General features: G+C 45.8%; 2 protein-coding genes across 2 annotated transcripts; both read left to right on the top strand.

The window, feature by feature from the left end:
• The first annotated feature begins 2,433 nt into the window (after positions 1–2,433).
• On the top strand, positions 2,434–3,467 carry LOC135915364 (neuropeptide-like protein 33). Its single transcript, XM_065448394.1, has 2 exons — positions 2,434–2,521; positions 3,050–3,467. The coding sequence occupies exons 1-2, from the start codon at positions 2,510–2,512 to the stop codon at positions 3,404–3,406; spliced, it is 369 nt and encodes a 122-aa protein (XP_065304466.1). The 5' UTR covers positions 2,434–2,509; the 3' UTR covers positions 3,407–3,467.
• A 10,214-nt stretch (positions 3,468–13,681) lies between these two features.
• On the top strand, positions 13,682–16,184 carry LOC135915363 (neuropeptide-like protein 33). The gene is made up of 2 exons (XM_065448393.1): positions 13,682–13,772; positions 15,767–16,184. The coding sequence occupies exons 1-2, from the start codon at positions 13,761–13,763 to the stop codon at positions 16,121–16,123; spliced, it is 369 nt and encodes a 122-aa protein (XP_065304465.1). The 5' UTR covers positions 13,682–13,760; the 3' UTR covers positions 16,124–16,184.
• Positions 16,185–23,127: the final 6,943 nt, after the last annotated feature.

Genomic DNA, 23,127 nt, shown 5'->3' on the forward strand with positions numbered 1-23,127 from the left:
CATATGACGTCATAACAGCTGCAAAGCGGACGCTTAAGCTTCGCCTTCAAGAGTGGAACGCGACAGCGTTCCCATCGACCCGCCAAGAGGTGTAAGACAATGGGCTACAGCGCAGCGACTACGCGCCCCGCATCGGACGCGGTGAGCGTCGAGCAACGCAGCGGTCGGCGCGACAAGAAAATGTGCGCCTGAGCAAGCGACGCACGCCTGAGCCGACGCCAACGACACCGGCTTTTCTGCGACACGAGCTCCTTAACGCTGTCGCGTTAAAATAAAGGCTAGTATGCCTCGCATCCTGGGCTTAACCTTAGCTAAGCCACAGCCATTTTTTTTCTCTTTTCCTTCGACTTTCCCACTGCTGCTGCTGCTACTGCTGCTGTGACTGCTGCAGTCCAGCACACCGCGTCACGGGGTGGTTCAGAGCGTGTATATACAGGAAGGAGCGTCGCAGAGAAGAAAATAGACGTGAAGAACTCGTTTGGATTGCACCGCGTCGAATGTATACAATGCCCTCTGTAGCTTCCTGGTCGTCGCCATATTAGCCTCTTCACAGCTGTAATTATCCGTGACCCAACGCAAGCGCTTACCTTTCTACCAACGTGCAAGTCCAAAGGGAAGCTAGATAGAATGGAAGAGAGCAGGGGGGAGAGGAGGCAGAGAATGCGTTGAACCGACAGCCGCGAAACGAGTGAATAACAGCCCTGCAACTCTTCTCTCGCAGTTCCCATACAAATACAAGAGTGGGGTGGGGATGGATAGGGAAAAGGGGACGTGGGAAGGCAAGGAAACGTTGGGTAAACTTAAGCTCAAGGTACGGTACGGTGCATTTCTACTATTTCCAAAAAATAAAACCATGCAAATATGTCCATCGGACAACTTTGTCAAGGCGTGCAGAAGCAGAGCCGCATTAAATAAAGCGCACCGCAGGGTCTAGGTGACACAACGGAAGCGGTTGCACATCAAATCAACACACCTGTGCCCGCTGCGATAACCTTGCGGCTATGGCACTGCTCGAGGTGGCGTATTTGACTGAGGCAGCCGCATTTCAACGGGAGCGAAATAAAAAACGCTCGCGCACTTTGATTTAGGGACCCGTTTAAGAGTAGCCCGGTGCCTAAATTAATCCAGAGTGCGCCCCTACTGCCTGCCTCATAATCCGATTCTAGTTTGGCACGTGCAGCCCCATAATCCAATTCAAGTGTAATGCTTCTGGCACTACGCAATGAGCCATGTCGGGCAATGACAATTCTTAACCCTCTCAGACCTTGTGAAATATGGTGCACAACAACGCCTCAAGCAAACACCTTTCGCTTTGTGTTTTGTGTACTACGAAGGCAAACAGCAGTGGAGCACGCAAGATAATGTGCACATTAACTCACCGGTCCTGTGTAGGACAAAACGTTGAAGAAATTAAACATTCGCCGTCAACATCACCTTTAATTATCGTCAATCAAAGCAAACAGTACAGAAAGCTTCGCTCACATCGATTTCCACAGTGCGTGGGATCTTCACAATTTTTTTTGACATCTGTTTTTACCCTTCTGTCTGGGACTTCTTGGGCCCTAGTGTGAAAACCATAGCTCAAGGGTGGGTTAAAGGTCTCCGAGCCCGCTAGGTGTATGCGTCATTGAGCTTAGACCCTTTCTGCTCTATCACCAGGATCGGCCCATGTCATGATTTCTTCTTGTCAACATGTCAGACTCTTTTTTTTTTCGGCTCCTAACCATAAACAGCTTCGCTGCAAAAAGAGAAAACGACAAGCGTTGCGTCGTTTAATTTTGTAACCATGTTTACTTATGCAATATTTTGCTAAAACCTACGCCTTCGTGTAATCTGTTTGGCCTTGCAAGTAAATAAATGAAATGAACTGAAAGTCGAAAATGTCGCTTCGATTCTTATCTCATACAAATACATCCGGACATCTGTGATGGTTTACAAAGGCATTGTTTTTCAAGCTTGTCGCTTCATACAATCCTATCAGGGACAACTGTTTGAAAAGAAATATAAAGGCGCGCGTTCCATTTCTCAAATCGGCCATCGCTGTGCCATTGGCCCCTTTGCTACCGGATATTTGATCCGTGGTCGTGAGGGGCGGTACTCGTTACTCGAGCGGCGACGTTAACGTGGCAGCGGAAATTCGAACGGCCCTTGCTCTTTTCTGTCCTTTCGCCACTTTTCTTTTTTCTTACGCTGCAACAAGGCGTTTCCCAGGGTTTCTGCAAACTGAGGGATGAACAAAACAGCACATAACATTAAAGAGGGCAAGGTATTCGGGCCAAAATGCTTCCGTATTGTGCTCCTTTCCCGCGAAACTTCTATGAGCTGGCTTTACGGATTGCCGTGTGAGGGAGGTTACTCGGGCGTGGCAAGACTTGACACTGGCTCCACAAGCTGGTGTATATAAGGGCTTTACAGCCTTCTTGTGTCAGGATATCGTCTCGACGTCGACGGCTCTGCAAGCCCCGTACTCGGATACCACGCACCGCACCTCCACAGTTACAACGGAAACATGAAGGCCGTCGTAAGAACGATGCTTACAATTTGTACTTGACGCGCACGCCATATAATATCTATAGCGGTCTAACACTGTATGTCCAAGACTTAAGCTATTGTTTCATCCTAGGGACTTCTCATAGCAAGTGGTTGACGAAGTCAAAGTCCCTTCTCAGAATGTTGGTTCCAGCTTGGCCGTTCCTCATTCTGCCAATTTTGATCACTTCTAGTTTTCCTACTTCCGTGAATCTTCGTCTGATTTGCACGTCAAATACCAAATACCTATAATTTCACTTGAGAAGACAATCGTTGCTGTCCTACTGGCGTCACTCTTTGTCAGCTTTGTCACTTCGAATCTAGTTATTTATAGTTCATACTGCTATATATGTGCGTATATTCCAATAGTTCAGACAAGAACAGTACTTCTGTTTACGAATACCACACAGGCGTAATTATATGTCCGTCGATGATATGAGTAAGTTGTAATAATGAGTTACATCTGAAAAATTCGTACTGCGACGTTCAGGATGTTAACAAAGTACCCCCTTTTTTTCAGTTGTCACTGCTGATTCTATCCATCGCCATCGCTGTTGTAGCGGCTGGCTACGGCTATGGGCATGGCTATGGTGGCTATGGTGGGTATGGAGGCTATGGAGGTTACGGCGGCTACGGTGGATACGGCGGCTATGGCGGCTATGGCGGCTACGGTGGCTATGGGGGATACGGCGGCTACGGTCACGGTGGCTATGGTGGATACGGCGGCTACGGTCACGGTGGCTATGGTGGATACGGCGGCTACGGCGGTTATGGAGGCTACGGAGGCTATGGTGGCTATGGAGGATACGGTCACGGAGGCTACGGGCATGGATACAAAGTCATCAGCTACGGACACGGACATGGTTACCATGGATAGATATTTCAGTGACGTGTATTTATTTATTGATTGTAAATAAAAGTAACGAGCAATGGCTGCAGTTCTGCTAACCTTCTTTTTTGCTGTGACGAAATGGATCCACAGCCGCACCGTTCCGAGATACCACATTGTCAAGTAGTTGAATCATGAAAAAATACTGCGGAAATTACGAAGTATTAAAGAATATCGTTAAATCCTTGAAGAAGTGTTAGCACTGAGAACACCGATCCGCCGTTACTTAAAAGCCCTAATTGACACGTCCACATTTCAGGATACATTGAACTCAGCCCCGTGGACATTATAAATGTTACCACGAGTACATCTTATGCATTAGCATCCTGAATGCGTTTGAAATTGTTGCGAATTCTTTTAATGCCTTTATCGTCAAAACACATTCAAATCACACGAAATTTATGTTCTCATTGCATAGGTATCTCTACACACCTACCAGCTATTTAGTAGCAGCGATTTAGGCAGCAGCAGCTTTCGTAAGATCACGTCTGCCGGAAGTGTCCCCATTTTCTTCCTAAAAAAAAAGGTGTTTGTATATTAAGTCGTCATCTTCCTTTGCCTTCATCCGCGCGGGACAGGTAACACAAAATTCGAGATCGATCGAGTACACTTCCTGAAATAGTGCTGAAGAAGGAAAGGGCTTCGACGGCCTAAAATACATTTGGTTGAAAATTTTCAGTCCGTAGCATAATTTCGGCGAGCATAATTTTGGTTGCTACTAGCACAGACAGGGGTGCGCTGTCATCGCTTAAAGAGGTTGAAATCACGAAACGCGAAGCTCTGGCTACATGTTTGTTCCAACATACTCCCACACTATCCCGGTATTCTGCTAGTGGTTTTCCGCCACGCGGTTCTGCATACTGTTTTGTTTCCGGATTCTTCGACGATCACGAATTTCGGGGGCCTGTGGCCACTCCTCTTGTGGAAATAGGGCGTTCTTAAATATCACACTACCACGAAGTGAGCGAGGAGTCTAACTGAGAGCAAGCAGATGAAATGACGACGTTTACATTAGACGACGCTATACGTTTATCTGAGCATTCTAACGTAGTGAAACGAAAGAGGGTGAAGTCCAGTGAAGAAATAATGCACGGGAAAATTCCTGCAGCCACACAATTCTTACAAGTTTTCAGTACCAAAGTGACTGTTTAGGAGCACTTGAGTTTAAAACACACGTGCTGGTATTAGCGGCAGAGCTTCTGCTCTTCGCACGTAAAGCATTACCCGCCGATGGGGCTCCTTATTTACCCACCAGCGAGGCTCCTGAAAGCCAAAAAAGAAAAGCAAGGCCGCCATGGAGCCATGCATGTATGGAACGCAGCAGATTTAAAGATGCTAGAAAACGTTGAAATATACAAGTTCATTTCTTTTTCTGGAATGGAAGAGTCTCCCTGCATCAGAAAGCACTTAAATCAAGGCGGAGCAGGAATTCAGGGACAATATTCATAAAACGGTAATGTTAACCCTAATAATTTCGTAATGGCAGGTTTTTTACAATTAACCGTGATGTTGGACATACTATTAGCATAGGCTAATAGGCAATAGGCAATAGCATAGGCAATAGGCATAGGCAACAGCAAACAGCTCTTAAAACAAAACAAAAACTCTTTGCGGATTTATCACTATAGGTTGAGACAATAATCATCGCAAAATTGTTGCTCCTTGTGCAAAGGTGTCCCGTGTTCACTGCCACTTTCATGGGGGTGCAAATGTGGAGGACAACCACGACTTAGTTTACACTATAAGTTATAATACCAGGACATTGACGTCGTACTGATGTTAATACACATGTGGATATTCACTGTCGTGATTATGGTCCTATCCACCGTTAAATCATATCGTTATCTCGGTATCACTATTAACAGCAAGTTGACCTGATCCGAACATATAACGAAATTGGCTGCCGACACCAATAAATCACTTGGTTACGTTAGACGTATCCTAGCGCCGTGCCCCTCATCCACAAGAAAACTGGCTTATGAAACTTTCATTCGAAATAAACTTGAATACGCCTCAGCCATTTGGAGCCCGCACAAAGCTTACTTAATTATTATATTAGAATCAATACAAAATCATACCGCTAGATTCATCACTTCCAGGTGCAGCCATGAAGAAAGTGTCAGTGTGATTAAATCATCCCTAGGACTCGAACTATTGGTGTTCCGTCGGAAAATTGCAAAACTGTGCCTTTTACACAGACTGTATTATAACTTCCCTGAACTACATGGAAACCTTCTAATCCCACCAACCCGTACATCTCGTCGCCTTTTTAACTCTTGCAGCATCCAGCGCTTGCATTGTTCAACATTTTCCTTTAATATATCGTTTTTGCCTAGCGCTATCGCAGACATGAACAATTTACCAGATAGAGTTCTCAATGAACGTAATCCTTATATCTTCAAACAGCTCCTTACAGATCACCTCAAACTCTAGCCTTATAATGACTTCACTGTGTCTTCGTACTTTCGTGATTGCCGTTTCACATTGTGACTGCTCTGCTGATTTGCTTTTGCATTGCATTCAGTGTGCCTCTTGGCATTCTTCTTTTTTTATTTTTTTTCTGTTCTCATACGAATCCACAGGCTGAGTTTTTTTAGGAAATTGTACCACCATATCTTTGTTTCTATGCTTATCTTCTGCACCCCCCTTATGTAACGTAATACCCCGACAAGGGTCCTTAAGGGAAAATAAACGACGACAACGACGACGACGACGACGATGATGATGATGATGATGATGATGATGATGATTTAGGCGAATGTAAGCGAAATGTTCCATCATTAGCAGCAACAATTGCAAAGCAACGTGAGAAATCACTGAAGCTGACGAGATGATGTGCGCTTGACCCATGCGTTAACATGACCTTAATTGACCTCATGAGCGCCTGTAAGAGCCGTTTGCCATTGGCAGGCTGCATGCGCTAACAGCATGTCCAACATTACAATAACCTTGCACCTTCTCCTACTAACAGCTCGCAATGCACTTGTCACGTCGATAACTACATTCAGTATCTTCTACTAGAATATTCGCTACATAAGGCAGAAAAAGAACGCCTAATACATGATTTATTGTCACTGTACCAAAGCCTTTCAGCCTCAGTAGGATCCTAGGTCAAGGCCCAACATATTCATTGCACACACGATCGTTAAAGGGAAGCTGAAACGGTTTTCAATTTCCATGAATTGCTGGGATTGGGAAGAACAGACCTAATAATTTACGGTTCCGAAATTTTTTTCTTCGTTTTGTTAATGTAAGGGGCGGAAATCGCTTTCTAAATCACCCCCGCGGACACGGCCCCATCGCTTCCCGAAGCGCTGGGTGAGGTGGTTGCCAGAGGAGAGAACCGGCGAGAGTGACGTCACTGGCGGGGACCGAGCTGCCGGACCGGCGTGCTGGCATGCGCTGGCATGCCTCTTTCTGTCCTGCGCTTTACTGAACGACGCTACGAGAGATTTGCCACCGCCGCCGCCGCTCACGTTTGTTTTGCGATTTTCATAAACTGTTCTTTCCTTCTGTGCTGCGTGAGTGCCTACCGCCAAGGGCGCCCAACATGCCCTCGTTCTGTGCAGCATTCGGCTGCGCGAACACACGCGGGCGAGACGATGTTGTGTTTCACAGGTTCCCGAAGGACAAGAAGCTTGCAGCGCAGTGCGGTGAGGAGAGATAAGTTCGTGCCGACGAAATCAACTGTGCTGTGCTCGGACCATTTCCGCGATAGCCGGATAGCCTTACGACAAATGCGGAAACGCGTTGTTGCTAGCGTTGCTATACTCCATTTCATACATCAGGTGCAACGCTGTGGAGGCTTGAGATACTTCTTGCAGTGGCTGCGTTCGTACTTAGAAAAAGTTCGGTGTTTCTTGACCCGATTTTTGAGAAAGCTTTTCATATATAAGCTCAGCTCTGAATGAAAAAAAAAATAATTTACCCATAGAAACAATCCGTGTACTTATACGGCTGCTAACACGTTCTTTTAAATAAATTTTCTTTTCGGCATTCTTTAATTGCAGCCCGTCGCGGCAGCTTCACGTGCATGCTCGCGCGAGCAAATGCCGCTGGCATGCTGCGAACCATGGACGGAAACGTGCGCAGTAATAAATTTTGGTAACCGGACTTCGTGCGTAGCTTCGACAACGTTGCACCTGAGGTATGAAATGGAGTATAGGCTTGCCTAGTGACATTCGACGTACGGTTGCAGTTATCATGTTTACCACACGGCGGTGCTAAAACTGCCTAATATATTTATGTCAACACTAGCATGGAGCGCGCATACCGATTCTTGATCGAGCCACAATCGCAAAGTCGTCGAACCATATTCTGAATATTGCACATATAATCCCCCTGACCATCTCGATCTGGATGCGTATGATAAGCAACTTCCATGACTGTACCTCGCAGCACTGCATGTGCGCGCTTTGAAACGCGGCACTTATGTTCGCGATCGTGTATCAACGCTCAGAAAACCACGGGACTTTAGACAAGCAGCGGCAAGGTGCTTGACATCGCGGAATTGTAACCATGTTTACAATCTAATGAGAAGTTAGTGCTTCGGCATTCTTCCTGCAGCAAGTTTCCAGTGACACTTTAGCGCATTTTTTCTCCCTTCATTGGAACGTGCAGCTACATGAAAAAAAGCATACGTAACAGCTAACATTTCCAACGCGCGAGAAGGTGCACACATCGCTCTCGCTTTTGGCACACTCAACATCGTCGTTGCCGTCATCGTTTTCCGTATCGGCTGTCGGTTCAAACATGTGCGGCGAAAATACAAGCTGTCCGAGACAGCCAGAACGTTCCATAATGCTTACAACTCAGCTATGAAGCCAGAACAGAACAGCGTGCTACGCTCTGGAACGGCGGCGCCGACCGGCGACTGCCGCCATTGACGTCACAGCGGCTCCGACCAATCACGGGCAACAGCGGCGTTCGCGCGATACCCTGAGGCGCTGGTGCGCGTTTTCATGAAAAAACAGCGGCTGGCGCTTGTTTCCGCCCTTTTTGAACGAGATATTCGTGTTCATGGGACTCAAAACTGTAGAATGCCGCAGAGAACTTATTTTTTTCGAAAAGTGTTTCAGCTTCCCTTTAATAGTCCTCCGGAGATTTCTGGAAGCAATTGATGTCATCGGTAAATATTCAATGAAGTTCTTTTAATATATTCCAAGCATACGTAGACCTACGCGTATTATATGGCTTGATTTGTTCCATTTTGTGACTGACTTTATGTGCCTTGCTGCGAACTTATTTTGTATTTTCTTCTGTCCGCCGACTTCGGCATTTGTGTGATTGGGCATTGCGTTTTAGTAGTTTCACCGCTTTTTTTGAAGTAGTAGCTTAGCGAAAATAAAACTACGGACACAAGGAAGACAGACAAGGACAAGCGCTTCCTTGTGTCCGTAGTTTTATTTTCGCTAAGCTACTACTTCAAATATGGACGACCAACTAGCCCAGCAGTCAACTCTTCACCGCTTTGTTCTTGTGACTCACTTTTTGCGATCTGTTTCAAGTGTAATTACGTGATTTGACTTCAGGGCTTAGTGTACTTAACTCCTTTATGTTGCCCGACTTTACGATTAAGTTTGTTTGGCCTATCTATATGAATTGACTGCAGAAGAAGGCTTCGGTGAGTTTCTATTAAATGTTTTGCTATATCTGTTACCATCATTATGTGTATTCCTGTGTTAAAAGGAGTATTCGGCGCCAATTAAAGGCACCAGCATCACTTAAACATCATATATGTTAAAAAAAACTGTTCTAGTGTAAGAACTTCTTAGTGAATACAGGCCCTGACATCTTCAGGGGATAACTATAATTATGCTCCTTTCCATTGTCTCTGCAACTCAATATTCCAGTTTCTGCTTAAATGGCACCGCAGTTTAAGAACACTGTGCACAGACCGGCCGTGCCGGCAGACGTTCGCTGTATTGCACTTGTTATTTGGTATGTCTTTAGCATTTTACTTTCTTTATCTCGCTTAGCGTTCGTGGCGTAGACTGATATGACATGCATGTCGTGCTTTATCCTGTGCTCTTGTCGGTTTTCTCCGTTTTTCTTTTAAATGATTTGCCGCGCTAGTATCTACGGCCCTTGTGCTGCCTAATAAATCTTAGCTGAGAACAATATTGGCTCTGTTGTTTTAATCTTTTTTATCCTTGCTTGTGCTGTTTCTTTTCAATCTACTTCACCAAAACAGATTGACGTTTAGCACGAAGCCTCTGGCACTCGCTAAAGATGGCACAGATATGCAAAAATAGAAAAAAGAGAAACGCTACGTTATATTGAGCACAATCTGAGCCATCAAAAAATTTAAAAAGCGGGTGAGCAAAGCAAAGAGACTACCGGTTATCCATAGTCAAACCCTACCCGGCTCTAATTGTCATTTCCAGCTCTGCGCATGTTCATTCCGTCACCTAGTCACGATTCGTACTGTCAAGTAAATAGGCTGCATAAGTACATCAGACGAAACTGGCATAGGTACATTGCAAGAGAATGTAACGTGTAGTTAGTAGCTGGCTGAACGACTGTGAAAGAAAACGTGTGCTTTGTCCAGTTTAACGGGAAAAAAAGCCTGCAGCTCCTTGGACCCGCAAAACCGTTTCAGGCGACAGTGCGCAAGTATTAAGAGGTCTGTATTACATTGTACCAGATTGCGAACGGCCATTCTACATTGGAGACAGCATTAACAAATGTAACGCGATTGCCTTCTAGACACAGACGGGAGTGTGATTATGATTTTTTCGAGCGCTGCTTTAACGGAGGTGTCGTACCCGGTAGCGATATGCACAGGACGACGATATCGTCCGGAGGGCGCATTCCAGAAATTAGACCATGCGCTGGCTGCCAAAGGAAAGCATTTGTGCATGTTGCTCTTTTCGAAGGGCCGCGAGAACAACACAGACCATAGTAAAAACATTTACTGCGGAAAGTATGGATTGACTGGCTTTGAGAAGTACTGCGATAAAAGTAAGATTGCACGATGCGTGATCGCATGCAGCCTAAATGTCTTCGCTATCGAAAGAGACAAGCAAATTCAAATGAAGATCTTGTGAAAATTATGCAACGATAACCTACAATCAACCTTTCGTCATATGCAAACTGACCACGAAGTTCTTTCCTTCGATCTCCGTCCAGATAGCCATGGAAGCAAGTGCAAATGGCAATCGCGGTAGGGCTGCGTTCCTGCATTTTGTACTTACCAGTGATCTCTCCCATTTCATTTATAAACAACAAGATCTATGCCTACCTCCAGGGCCACATTATTACAAAGACATCGAGGAGATCTATGGACATGTTTTGTGCGATTATTCTTGATACAGCCACAAAGAGACGATGGCTCGGGACTGCCCAAGGTCGCATTGGCGACATGCCATCGCCGGAACAAGCCATTTCGGAATACCGAGCCGAGAAGCTATCGCACCAGAGGGCTACGAAAACATTGTTACGATTCTTGAGTACAACAAGCCTGCACAAATGTTCGACTTTAGCGTTGACTAGTGTTAACGTTTATTCCATGTGGTGAAATGCAGATAGTGTGTGTCTGTGCTACCACTCCTGCATCTTCCGCCCCCGTTGCCCGGTGCAGTGTAGCTAACCTGATTTTTGTACCGGTTAGCCTCCCTGCCTCCTTGCCTTTCTCCTTTCTTTTGTTTTTCTCTCTCTGCGTTTTACCCCTTAAAAGCACGACTCTTTTGCATATTGAACGTCACGTCCACCAAACTTTATACATAGTGTTTCAGTAGCGGGAACCATCATATTGTAGCAATATATGCTGTCACGGAGGCCAATGTGTAGGCTACTAAAGAAAAACCGACATCAGGCTCCGAAGTGGAAATCTTGTAATTAAAAAATCCTTTCATCTCTCACGTTATTTTACATTATGTTGTTCGGTCTGTAATGCACAACACTTCGCATGGTTTGCGAAACAATTTGTAAAATAAATGAAAGCAGTAAAATTGTTTCAGTCTAATTAGAGCCACCGTACGGATTTCATGAAATTCACCATCACCGGGAACACCTTTTATAAAGATTCATGTACGAAAGAAAAAGTGGCTGATGTGTTTTTGCTTACAGGGACGAATGCCCGTGGTGCGGGGCCACAGCAAGCTTCTACCACATTGGGTGGAAGTGCATGCTACACAACATTGAACACTATGGCACGAACTCCAAGAGGGAACTATGGGAAATACTGCTGTCCAGCTCAGCCCTCAACCACCAGCTCAAGCTCATCCAGAGGGTTGAGGAGATGGCAAGAGCCAGCGGAGCTCTGGACTAGGGGCCCCGACCATTGGCGATTATTCTGGTTATTCTTTTGATAAAGACTATCTATAGTATCATATTGCTACAAGAACTGAGGTCATATATGAATGCAGCCTTCTCGAACGATTCTGGACCTCGTGAGTGGTATGTTGTGAAGTTTCACACGCGCACATTGAGTTGGAGAAGTGCAAGGAGAAGCAAGGGTTGTAATCATCGTCACGCCTGGTTGAGTGCAGCTGTACTTGCGGTAGTAGAAAGAAATGTAAGAAAGAAGGAGGGGGTATATGGGAGAATAACTCCGCCACCTGGAACCATCGGATCTTGGGAACCCTGGCCGAATTACTCTTGCATGCAAAAGGTAAATAAAGTGCTGATTCACTTCTTCAAGACAACAACACTGTACGCCCGTCTGTGGCTACGAGAATAAATGTTCCCCTGCGACATCATCACGATCCAGAAGAGTAGTTAGAGACCACCAGTGACAGAAGGCTGAAGTATTGTGTGTGACAGGCTTGTCCTTGTGTTCGTCGCTCCTGTCAGTCCTCCGTCCGCTGGCACGCTGTTATGACACTGCATTATCATAGCAGACTCCTTGCTTAGTCGCCGTTTGTTTCCTCAAAGTGTGGCTCAAGAATGTCGAGGAATATGCGAAGGCATCTTTATGCTAAGCCTGACTTGATGTAATAGATGCCGTTATCTCGCTGCTGTACAGGTAAGTTAGTTGAATCAAGTGCGAGCCTCATGTTAGTCAGAGGCATATATGTACCTTGATCCCACCAATATATAGTTAGCGTCTGTCGCCTTCTTTCTGTGTCTCATCCAAATACATTACTTAAGGTTGTGCTGACATAGACATATTGTCGAAGTTGTAGGAACTCTACCCGTCCTTGTCGCGCGTTAAAGGGTGAAACTTAGCTGTTATAAATGATGGGAAACACTTATGAGGTACTTTCAATTTATACCAAAGTTGCTGTTTAAATTCCGGACCTGAGAATAGCTTCACCTTGTTTAGCCCTGAAACGGAACGAAATTTGCTGACATACTGCAACAATCAATGAAAGTTGGACGGCGTTGCTCATAAGAACAATAAGCGAGAATGCCGCGCGCGTTTCTTCTAGTTGCACTCGTATGTGGCAGCCGCCGTGATCGCAATCATGGAGCGAGCCAGTGTATGATTACGTCATCATGCATACAATCACTCAGCAACGAAACCGGAATTGATCGTGTGAACAAGTATTATAAGTAAATTTTTGAGGAAACTCGGACGCTTGCCAGCACTTTTTAATGATTCAAGGGGCCTGATCATTCATTCATTACGCAAAAGAAAAGAAGACAAGCATTACAACATCTAATTTTGTAGCCATACCTACTTATGCAATATTATGCTAAAACCAACCGCTCTGTGGACTTACCTTCGGCCTTATAGATAAATAAATGAAATGACGTGAAAGTCGAAAATGTCACTTCGATACTTATCGAATGAGAACACATCCGCACATCTGTGGTGGCTTACAAAGGTCTTACTTTTCAAGCTGCTCGTATCATACAATCGTATTAGGCACAACTCTTTGAAAAGAAACGAAAAGGCGCGCGCACCATTTCTCAAGTCGGTCATCGCTGTGCCATTGGCCCCGTTGCTACCGAATATTTGATCCGTGGCCGTGAGGGGCGGTACTCGTTACTCGAATGTCGCCATTAACGCGGCAGTGGAAGTTAGAACGTGGCCAGCTGAATACTGTCCTTTCACCACTTTTTCTTAAACACTACAAGGCGTTTCTCAGGATTTCCGGAAACCGAGGTACGAACAAAACAACAAATAACATCAAAGAGGGCAACGTATTCGGGCCAGAATGCTTCCGTATTATGCTCCTTTCCTGCGAAACTTCTATCAGCCGGCCTTTCCTCATGGATTGCCAGGTGAGAGAGGCTATTCGGGCGTGGAAAGACTTGACACTGGCTCCGCAAGCTGGTGCATATAAGGGTTTTACAGCCTTCTTGAGTCAGGACATCGTCTCGACGTCGACAGCTGTGCAAGCCCCGTACTCGGATATACCACGCACTGCACCCCCACAGCGACAACGGAAACATGAAGGCCCTCGTAGGAATACTGATTGGGATTTGTAGTTGATGCGCGCTTCATATGAGATTTGTAGTGGTCTAACAACGTATGTTCAAGACTTAAACTATCGTTTCATTAAGGCGACTTGCCACCCTCAGGGAATGGCGAAGTCAAAGTCCGTGGTCGGAATGTTGGTTCCAGCCGGGACGTTCCTGCTTCTGCCAGATTTAATCACTTCTAGTCTTCGTATTTCCTTGAATCTTCGTCTTGTTTGCACATCAAATACCAATCATTTCACTTGAGAAGACAAGGGTTGCTGTCCTACTGGCGTCGTTCTTTTTCAGCGTTGTCACTACGAATCTGCAGTTATAAATTTATTCTTCATACTAAATGGAGTCAACATACCCAAGGTGGACACTCTTCGTATTCTGGGCCTCACTTTCCAGAAGGACGGTGCCGGTCTCGCCGCCATTAAAAAACTGCAAGCGACAGTTATCCAAGTCGCGCACTTGGTGCGAAGAGTGACAAACAAAAAGCACGGCCTGAAAGAGCAGGACACAATCAGATTAATACAAGCCCTGATAATCAGCAGAGTCACTTACGGCACCCCGTACCTGGGTCTCAAGAACAGCGAGAGAGACAGATTGAACACCCTAATACGAAAAACCTACAAGCTGGCCCTGGGGCTTCCACCGACGACGTCGACGGAGAAGCTGCTCAGCCTGGGCATACACAATACTTGGGAGGAACTTGTAGAGGCCCACAAGACCAGCCAGATAGAGCGACTCAAGCTCACCAGCACGGGTAGGGACATGCTAATAAGACTGGGCTACCCAGTCGAATATGAGTCTACAAAACAGCGGGTTCCTCTACCCCTGAGGGAGAAGATCACGGTGGCCAGCATCCCGAGAAACATGCACCCTGAATACCACAGAGAAAGGAGGCGAGCGAGAGTGAAAGCTCTACGTAAGGCCTACGAAGGACCAAAACAAGGAGAAGTACGATACACCGACGCGGCAAAGTACAAGAACAGAGCGGCCCACGCTATCAGCGTGATCAACGGCCAAGGACAAGAGGTAGCTGCGGCCTCGGTAAACACTACAGACATCGACTGCGCGGAAGAAACGGCGATAGCCCTGGCGGCCACTACGGGCCAGCGAGAGGAAGAACTAATCACAATCATCACCGACTCGCAAACAGCATGTAGAAATTACCAAAAGGGCCGCATTTCCAAACAAGCCCTGAGCATCCTCGAAAAACGAGACAATTTTCCTGAACTGTACATTGTCTGGGCCCCGGGACACGAGTCCCTGGCGGGTAATGTAGCGGCTAATGCCGCTGCCCGAGATCACATTCTCCGGGCTATCCCACCAGGTTCACGAGCACCGGTAGACCAACAAGATAGCGTCCCGAAAAGATACGCCGATATCCTGAGCCACTACAGGCTGAGTAGGAGGATCTATCCACCCCCGCATCCCCAGCTGACAAGAGAAGAGGCGGTGATGTTCCGAAAACTACAGACCGGCACATTCCCGCACGGCACCCTGCTACACGCGATGTACCCTACGAGCTATACCCACAAATGCGCTTTCTGCTCTAGGCCCAATACCCTCTACCACATGGTATGGGAATGTCAGCAAAACCCATCGACACCGCCCATCACCGGACCAACCGTCGAGCAGTGGGAGGCCCAGCTGACAAGCTCGAGCCCTGAAGACCAGCATCGCCTGGTGAGCAGGGCCAAGTTATCAGCTCAGGCCCACGGCATCCTGGACTAGGGAAGCCGCCCACCTCGGACGATTTTACCGTCGGCTCATTTCTACTAATAAAGTTTATTCCTCCTCCTTCATACTACTATATATGTGCATGTACCCGAATAATTCCGACAAGAACAGCAATTATATCTCCATGTGCAACGCAGGCGTAAATACTTGTACTCCATGATGTGAGGAAGTTGTAATAATGAGTTGCATGGGAAAAAATTGTGCTGTGACGTTTAAGATGTTAACAAATTATCCCCGTTTTTTTTTCAGTTGTCACTGCTGATTCTATCCATCGCCATCGCTGTAGTAGCGGCTGGCTACGGCTACGGGCATGGCTATGGTGGGTATGGAGGCTACGGAGGCTACGGTGGATACGGCGGCTACGGCGGCTACGGTGGCTACGGGGGATACGGCGGCTACGGTCACGGCGGATATGGTGGATACGGTGGCTATGGTGGCTACGGGGGATACGGCGGCTACGGTCACGGTGGCTATGGTGGATACGGCGGCTACGGCGGTTATGGAGGCTACGGAGGCTATGGTGGCTATGGAGGATACGGTCACGGAGGCTACGGGCATGCATACAAAGTCATCAGCTACGGACACGGACATGGTTACCATGGATAGATATTTCAGTGACGTGTATTTATTTATTGAATGTAAATAAAGGTAACGAGCAATGGCTGCAGTTCTGCTAACCTTCTTTTTTGCTGTGGTGAAATGAATCCACAGCCGCACCATTCCGAGACGCCACATTGTCAAGTAGTTTAATCATGAAAAAATACTGCGGAAATTACGAAGTATTAAAGAATATCGTTAAATCCTTGAAAAAGTATTGCCACTGAGAACACCGATCCGCCGTTATTTAAAAGCCCTAGTTGACACGTCCACATTTCAGGATACATTGAAATCAGCCCCGTCGACATTATAGATGTTACCATGAGTACATATTATTCATTAGCTTCCTGATTGCGTATGAAATTGTCGGCGAATTCTTTTAATGCCTTTATCGTCAAAATACATTAAAATCACACGAAATTTATGTTCTCATTGCATAGGTATCTCTATACACCCACCCGCTATTTAGTAGCAGCAATTTAGGCAGCAGCAGCTTTCGTAAGAACACGTCTGCCGGAAGTGTCCCATTTTCTTTCTAAAATAAGGTGTTTGAATATTAAGTCATCATCTTCCTTTTCCTTCGTCCGCGCGGGACAGGTAGCACAAAATTCGAGATCGATCGAGTACACTTCCTCAAAGAGTGCTGAAGAAGGAAAGGGCTTCGACTGCATAACGTACATTTGGTTGAAAATTTTCGGTCCGTATTATTGCGAGCATAATTTTGGTTGCTACTAGCACCGACAGTGGTGCGCTGTAATCGCTGAAAGAGGTTGAAATCACGAAACGCGGAGCTCTGGCTGCGTGTTTGTGCCAACATACTCCCACACTATCCCGGTATTCTGCTAGTGGTTTCCCGCCACGTGGTTCTGCATACTGTTTTGTTTCCGGATTCTTCGACGATCGCGAATTTCGTGGGCCTGTGGCCAATCCTCTTGTGGAAATAGGGCGTTCTTAAATACCACACTACCACGAAGTGAGCGAGGAGTCTAACTGAGAGCAAGCAAATGAAATGACGACGTTTACATTAGACGACGCTATACGTTTATCTGAGTATTCGAACGTAGTGAAGCGAAAGACAGCGAAGTCCAGTGAAAAATAAAATGGCCAGGCTTAGCTTGGCTAAGCCAAGAATGCGTTGCATATTGCGCAAGATGGGGCCCAGCTTTTCCTCCGGCTGTCGTGACGTCACGTCACGTGGTTGCGCTAAAGGTCAATGGTGGCTGCCCGGCCGCGCCCAAGGGCTGAACTGAGTGATTGCAATATGGAACACATAAAAATCGAAGCAACTTAATTACAAACATAGCAAACTTAAAAGAGAATAGACCCACATATGAGACGTGCGGCAATGAACAATGGCTCATACCCTCAATGGTGGCTGCCCGGCTGCGCCCAAGGGCTGAAATGAGTGATTGCAATATGCAACGCATAAAAATAATGCGCCGGAAAATTCCTGCAACCACACAATTCCTACAAGTTTTCAGTACCAAAGTGACTGTTTAGGAGTTCTTTTAATCTATTCCAAGCATACGGAGAACTACGTATCTTATGTGGCTTGATTTGTTCCAATTTGGGCCTGACTTCATGTACCTTCCTGACAACTTATTCTGTATTCTCTTCTGACCCCTGACTTTTGCGCATTTGTGTGATTGGGCATTGCGTTTTAGTGGTTTCACTGCTTTGTTCTTGAGACTCACTTTTTGATCTGTTTCAAGTGTAATTACGCGATTTGACTTTATGACTTAGTGTACTTAACTCATTTATGTGGCCCGACTTTACGGTTAAGTGTGTTTGGCCTACATATATGAATTGATTTCACAAGTACGCTTCGGTGAGTTTCTATTAAATGTTTGCTTTATCTGTTACCATCATTATGTGTATTCATATATTAAAAGGAGTTGTCGGCGCCAATTAAGGGTGCCAACATCACCTAAACACCATATATGTTAAAAAAATAACTGTTCTCGTGTAAGAACTTCTTGGTGAATACAGGCCCTGACATCTCCAGGGGATAATCTAAATTATGCTCTTTTCCATTGTCTCTGCATGTGAATATTCCGTTTTCTGCTTAAATGATACCGCAGTTTAAGAACACTGTGCGCATACCAGCCGTGCAGGCCGACGTTTGCTGTATTTCACTTGTTATGTGGTATGTCTTTAGCATTTTACATCTTTTTCTCGCTTAGCGTTTTTGCCGTAGACTGATATGGCATGCATATCTTGCTTTATCCTGTGCTTTTGTCGGTTTTCTCCGTCTTTCTTTTAAATGATTGGCCTGCGCTAATATCTATGGCCCTTGTGCTGCATAATAGATGTTAGCTGAGATCAGTATTTGATTTGTGGTTTATTTCTTGTTTATCCTTGCTTGTGCTGCTTCTTTACAATCGACTTCACCAAAAGAAATATTGACGTTTAGCACGAAGCCTATGGCACTCGCTAAAGGTGGCGCAGATATACAAGAAGGACAAGCGCTGCGTTATATTGAGCACAATCTGAGCCATCAAAAAATTTAAGAAGCGGCTGAGCAAAGCAAAGAGACGACCAGTTATATACAGTGAAACCCTAACTCAGCTCTAATTATAATTTCCAGTTCTGCGCATGTCATTCCGCCACTCAGTCACGATTTATACTGTGAAGTAAATTGGTTGCATAAATACACCAGACGATACTGGCATCGGGACTTTGCGAGAGAATGTAACGTGTAGTTAGTAGCTCGCTGAACGATGGTGAGAGAAAACGTGTGCTTTGTCCAGTTTAACGAGAGAAAAACACACCTCCTTGGAACCGAAAAACCGTTTCACGCGACAGTGCGCAAGTGTTAAGAGGTCTGCATTACATTTCACCATATTACAAATGGCCATTCTACATTGAAGACAGCATTAACAAATGTAACGTGATTGCATTCCAGACACAGAGGGGCGTGCGATTATATTTTTTGAGAGCGCGGCCTTAACGGAGGTGTTATGCTCGTTAGTGATATGCCCGGGACGAGGATATCGTCCGGAGGGCGTATTCCAGCAATTAGGTCATTAGCAGGCTGCTAAAGAAAAACGCTTGTGTCGTGTTGCTCTTTACGAAGGGCCGCGAGAGCAACACAGACCATAGTAGAAACATTCACTGCGGAAAGTACGGATTAACTGGCTTTGAAAAGTACTGCTGTGAAAGTGAGATTACACAACGCGTGAGCGCGTGCAGCCTTAATGTTCTCTCTACTGATAGAGACAACCAAATTCAAATGAAGGTCTCGTGAAAATTATGCAACGATAACTCACAATCAAGTTTTTGTCATATGCAAACAAAGTTCTTTTCTACGAACTCCATCCAGTTAGCCATGGAAGTAAGTGCAAATGGCAGTCGCGGTAGTGCTGCGTTGTACTCACCAGTACTCACCAGTACTCACCAGTAATCTCTGCCGTTTCATTTATAAACATCAAAATCTATTCCTATCTCGAGGGCCACATTGTTACAAAGAAATCGAGGAGATCTATGGACATGCTTTGTGTGACTGTCGTCGATACACCCAAACACTGAGGATAGCTCGGGACTGCCCAAAGTCGCGTTGGCGACAGGCCATCGCCGGAACATGCCACTTCGGAATACCGAGCCGAGAAGCTGTCGCACCAGAGGGCTACGAAAACATTGTTACGATTTTTGAGGACAACAAGCCTGCACAAGTGTTCGACTTTAGCATTGACTAGTGTTAACGTTTATTCTATGTGGTGAAATACAGATAGTGTGTGTCTGTGCTACCACTCCTGCATCTTCCGCCCCCGTTGCCCGTTGCAGCGTAGCTAACCTGATTTTCGTACCGGTTAGCCTCCCTGCCTCCTTGCCTTTCTCCTTTCTTTTGTTTTTCTCTCTCTGCCTTTTACCCCTTAAAAGCACGACTCTTTTGAATATTGAACATCACGTCCATCAAACTTTATACATAGTGTTTCAGTAGCGGGAACCATCATATTGTAGCAATATATGCTGTCACGGAGGCCAATGTATAGGCTACTAAAGAAAAACCGACATCAGGCTCCGAAGTGGAAATCTTGTAATTCGAAAATCCTTTCATCTCTCACGTTATCTTACATTATGTTGTTCGGTCTGTAATGCACAACACTTCGCATGCTTTGCGAAACAAATGTAAAATAAATGAAAGCAGTAAAATTGTTTCAGTCTGATTAGAGCCACCGTACGGATTCCATGAAATTCACCATCACCGGGAACACCTTTTGTAAAGATTCATGTACGAAAGAAAAACTGGCTGATGTGTTTTTGCTCACAGGGACGAATGCCCGTGGTGCGGGGCCATAGCAACCCTTTACCACATTGGATGTAAGTACATGCTACACAACAAAGAACACCATGACACGAACACCAAGAGGGAGCTATGGGAAGCACTGCTGTCCAGCTCAGCCCTCAACCACCAGCTCGAGCTCATCCAGAGAGCTGAGGCGATGGCAAGAGCCAGCGGTGCTCTGGACTAGGGGCCCCGACCATTGGCGTTTATTCTGGTTATTCTTTCAATAAAGATTATCTATCGTATCATATTGCTACAAGAACTGAGGTCATATATGAATGCAGCCTTCTCGAACGATTCTAGACCTCGTGAGTGGTATGTTTTGACGTTTCACACGCACACACTGAGTCGGAGAAGTGTAAAAGAGGCAAGTGTTGTAATCATCGTCACGCCTGGTTGAGTGCAGTTGTGCTTGCGGTATTAGACAGAAATGTTAGAAAGAAGGAGGGGGTATATGGGAGAATAACTCGGCCACCTGGAAACATTGGATCTTGGGAACCCTGGCCGAATTACTCTTGTATGCAAAAGGTCAATAAAGCGCTGATTTACTTCTTCAAGACAACAACGGCGTACGCCCGTCTGTGGCTATGAGAATAAATGTTCCCCTGCGACATCATAACGAGCCAGAAGAGGTTACAGACCGCCAGTGACAGGAGGCTGGAGTAATGTGTGTGACAGGCTTGTGCTTGTGTTCGTCGCTCCTGTCAGTCCTCCGTCCGCTGGCACGCTTACATTACACTGCATTATCATAGCAGACACCTTGTTTAGTCACCGTTTGTTTCTTCAAAGCGTGGCTCAAGAATGTCGAGGAATATGCGAAGGCATCTTTATGCTAAGCCTGACTCGATTTAATAGATGCCGTTATCTCGCTACTGTACAGGCAAGTTAGTTGAATCAAGTGCGAGCCTCATGTTAATCAGAGGCATATATGTACCTTGATCCCACCAATATATAGTGAGCATCTGTCGCCTTCTTTCTGTGTCTCATCGAAAGACATTACTTAAGGTTTTACTGACATAGACATATATAGTCGGAGTTGTAGGAACTCTACCCGTCCTTGTCGTGCGTTAAAGGGTGAAACTTAGCTGTTATAAATGATGGGAAACACTTATGAGGTACTCTCAATTTGATACCAAAGCTGCTGTTTAAATTCCGGACCTGAGAATAGCTACACCCTGTTTAGTCCTGAAACGGAACAAAATTCACTGACGTAGTGTAACAATAAATGAAAGTTGGACGACGTTGCTCATAAGAACAATAAGCGAGAATGCCGCGCGCGTTTCTTCTAGTTGCACTCGTATGTGGCAGCCGCCGTGATCGCAATCATGGAGTGAGCCAGTGTATGATTACGTCATCACGCATAGAATCACTCAGCAACGAAACCGGAATTGATCGCGTGAACAAGTATTATAAGTAAATTTTTGAGGAAACTCGGACGCTTGCCAGCACTTTTTAATGATTCAAGGGGCCTGATCATTCATTCATTACGCAAAAGAAAAGAAGACAAGCATTACAACATCTAATTTTGTAGCCATACCTACTTATGCAATATTATGCTAAAACCAACCGCTCTGTGGACTTACCTTCGGCCTTATAGATAAATAAATGAAATGACATGAAAGTCGAAAATGTCACTTCGATACTTATCGAATGAGAACACATCCGCACATCTGTGGTGGCTTACAACGGTCTTACTTTTCAAGCTCCTCGTATCATACAATCGTATTAGGCACAACTCTTTGAAAAGAAACGAAAAGGCGCGCGCACCATTTCTCAAGTCGGTCATCGCTGTGCCATTGGCCCCGTTGCTACCGAATATTTGATCCGTGGCCGTGAGGGGCGGTACTCGTTACTCGAATGTCGCCATTAACGCGGCAGTGGAAGTTAGAACGTGGCCAGCTGAATACTGTCCTTTCACCACTTTTTCTTAAACACTACAAGGCGTTTCTCAGGATTTCCGGAAACCGAGGTACGAACAAAACAACAAATAACATCCAAGAGGGCAACGTATTCGGGCCAGAATGCTTCCGTATTATGCTCCTTTCCTGCGAAACTTCTATCAGCCGGCCTTTCCTCATGGATTGCCAGGTGAGAGAGGCTATTCGGGCGTGGAAAGACTTGACACTGGCTCCGCAAGCTGGTGCATATAAGGGTTTTACAGCCTTCTTGAGTCAGGACATCGTCTCGACGTCGACTGCTGTGCAAGCCCCGTACTCGGATATACCACGCACTGCACCCCCACAGCGACAACGGAAACATGAAGGCCCTCGTGGGAATACTGATTGGGATTTGTACTTGACGCGCGGTTCATATGAGATCTATAGTGGTCTAACAACGTATGTTCAAGACTTAAGCTGTTTCATCACGGGGACTTGTCACCGTCAGGGACTGACGGTGACAAGTCCCTGGTCCCTGGTCCTGGTCAGTCCCTGACAAGTCCCTGGTCAGAATGTTGGTCCCAGCCGGGACGCTCCTTCTTCTGCCAGTTTTAATTACTTGTAGTCTTCCTACTTCCGTGAATCTTCGTCTGGTTTGCACATCAAACACCAATAATTTCACTTGAGAAGACAAGGGCTGCTGTCCTACTGGCGTCGTTCTTTTTCAGCGTTGTCACTACGAATCTACAGTTATAAATTTACACTTCGTACTACTATATATGTGCATGTACCCAAATAATTCCGACAAGAACAGCAATTATATCTCCATGTGCAACGCAGGCGTAAATACT

This window comes from Dermacentor albipictus, chromosome 1 (genome assembly GCF_038994185.2).
Source record: "Dermacentor albipictus isolate Rhodes 1998 colony chromosome 1, USDA_Dalb.pri_finalv2, whole genome shotgun sequence".
NCBI lineage: Eukaryota > Metazoa > Arthropoda > Arachnida > Ixodida > Ixodidae > Dermacentor > Dermacentor albipictus.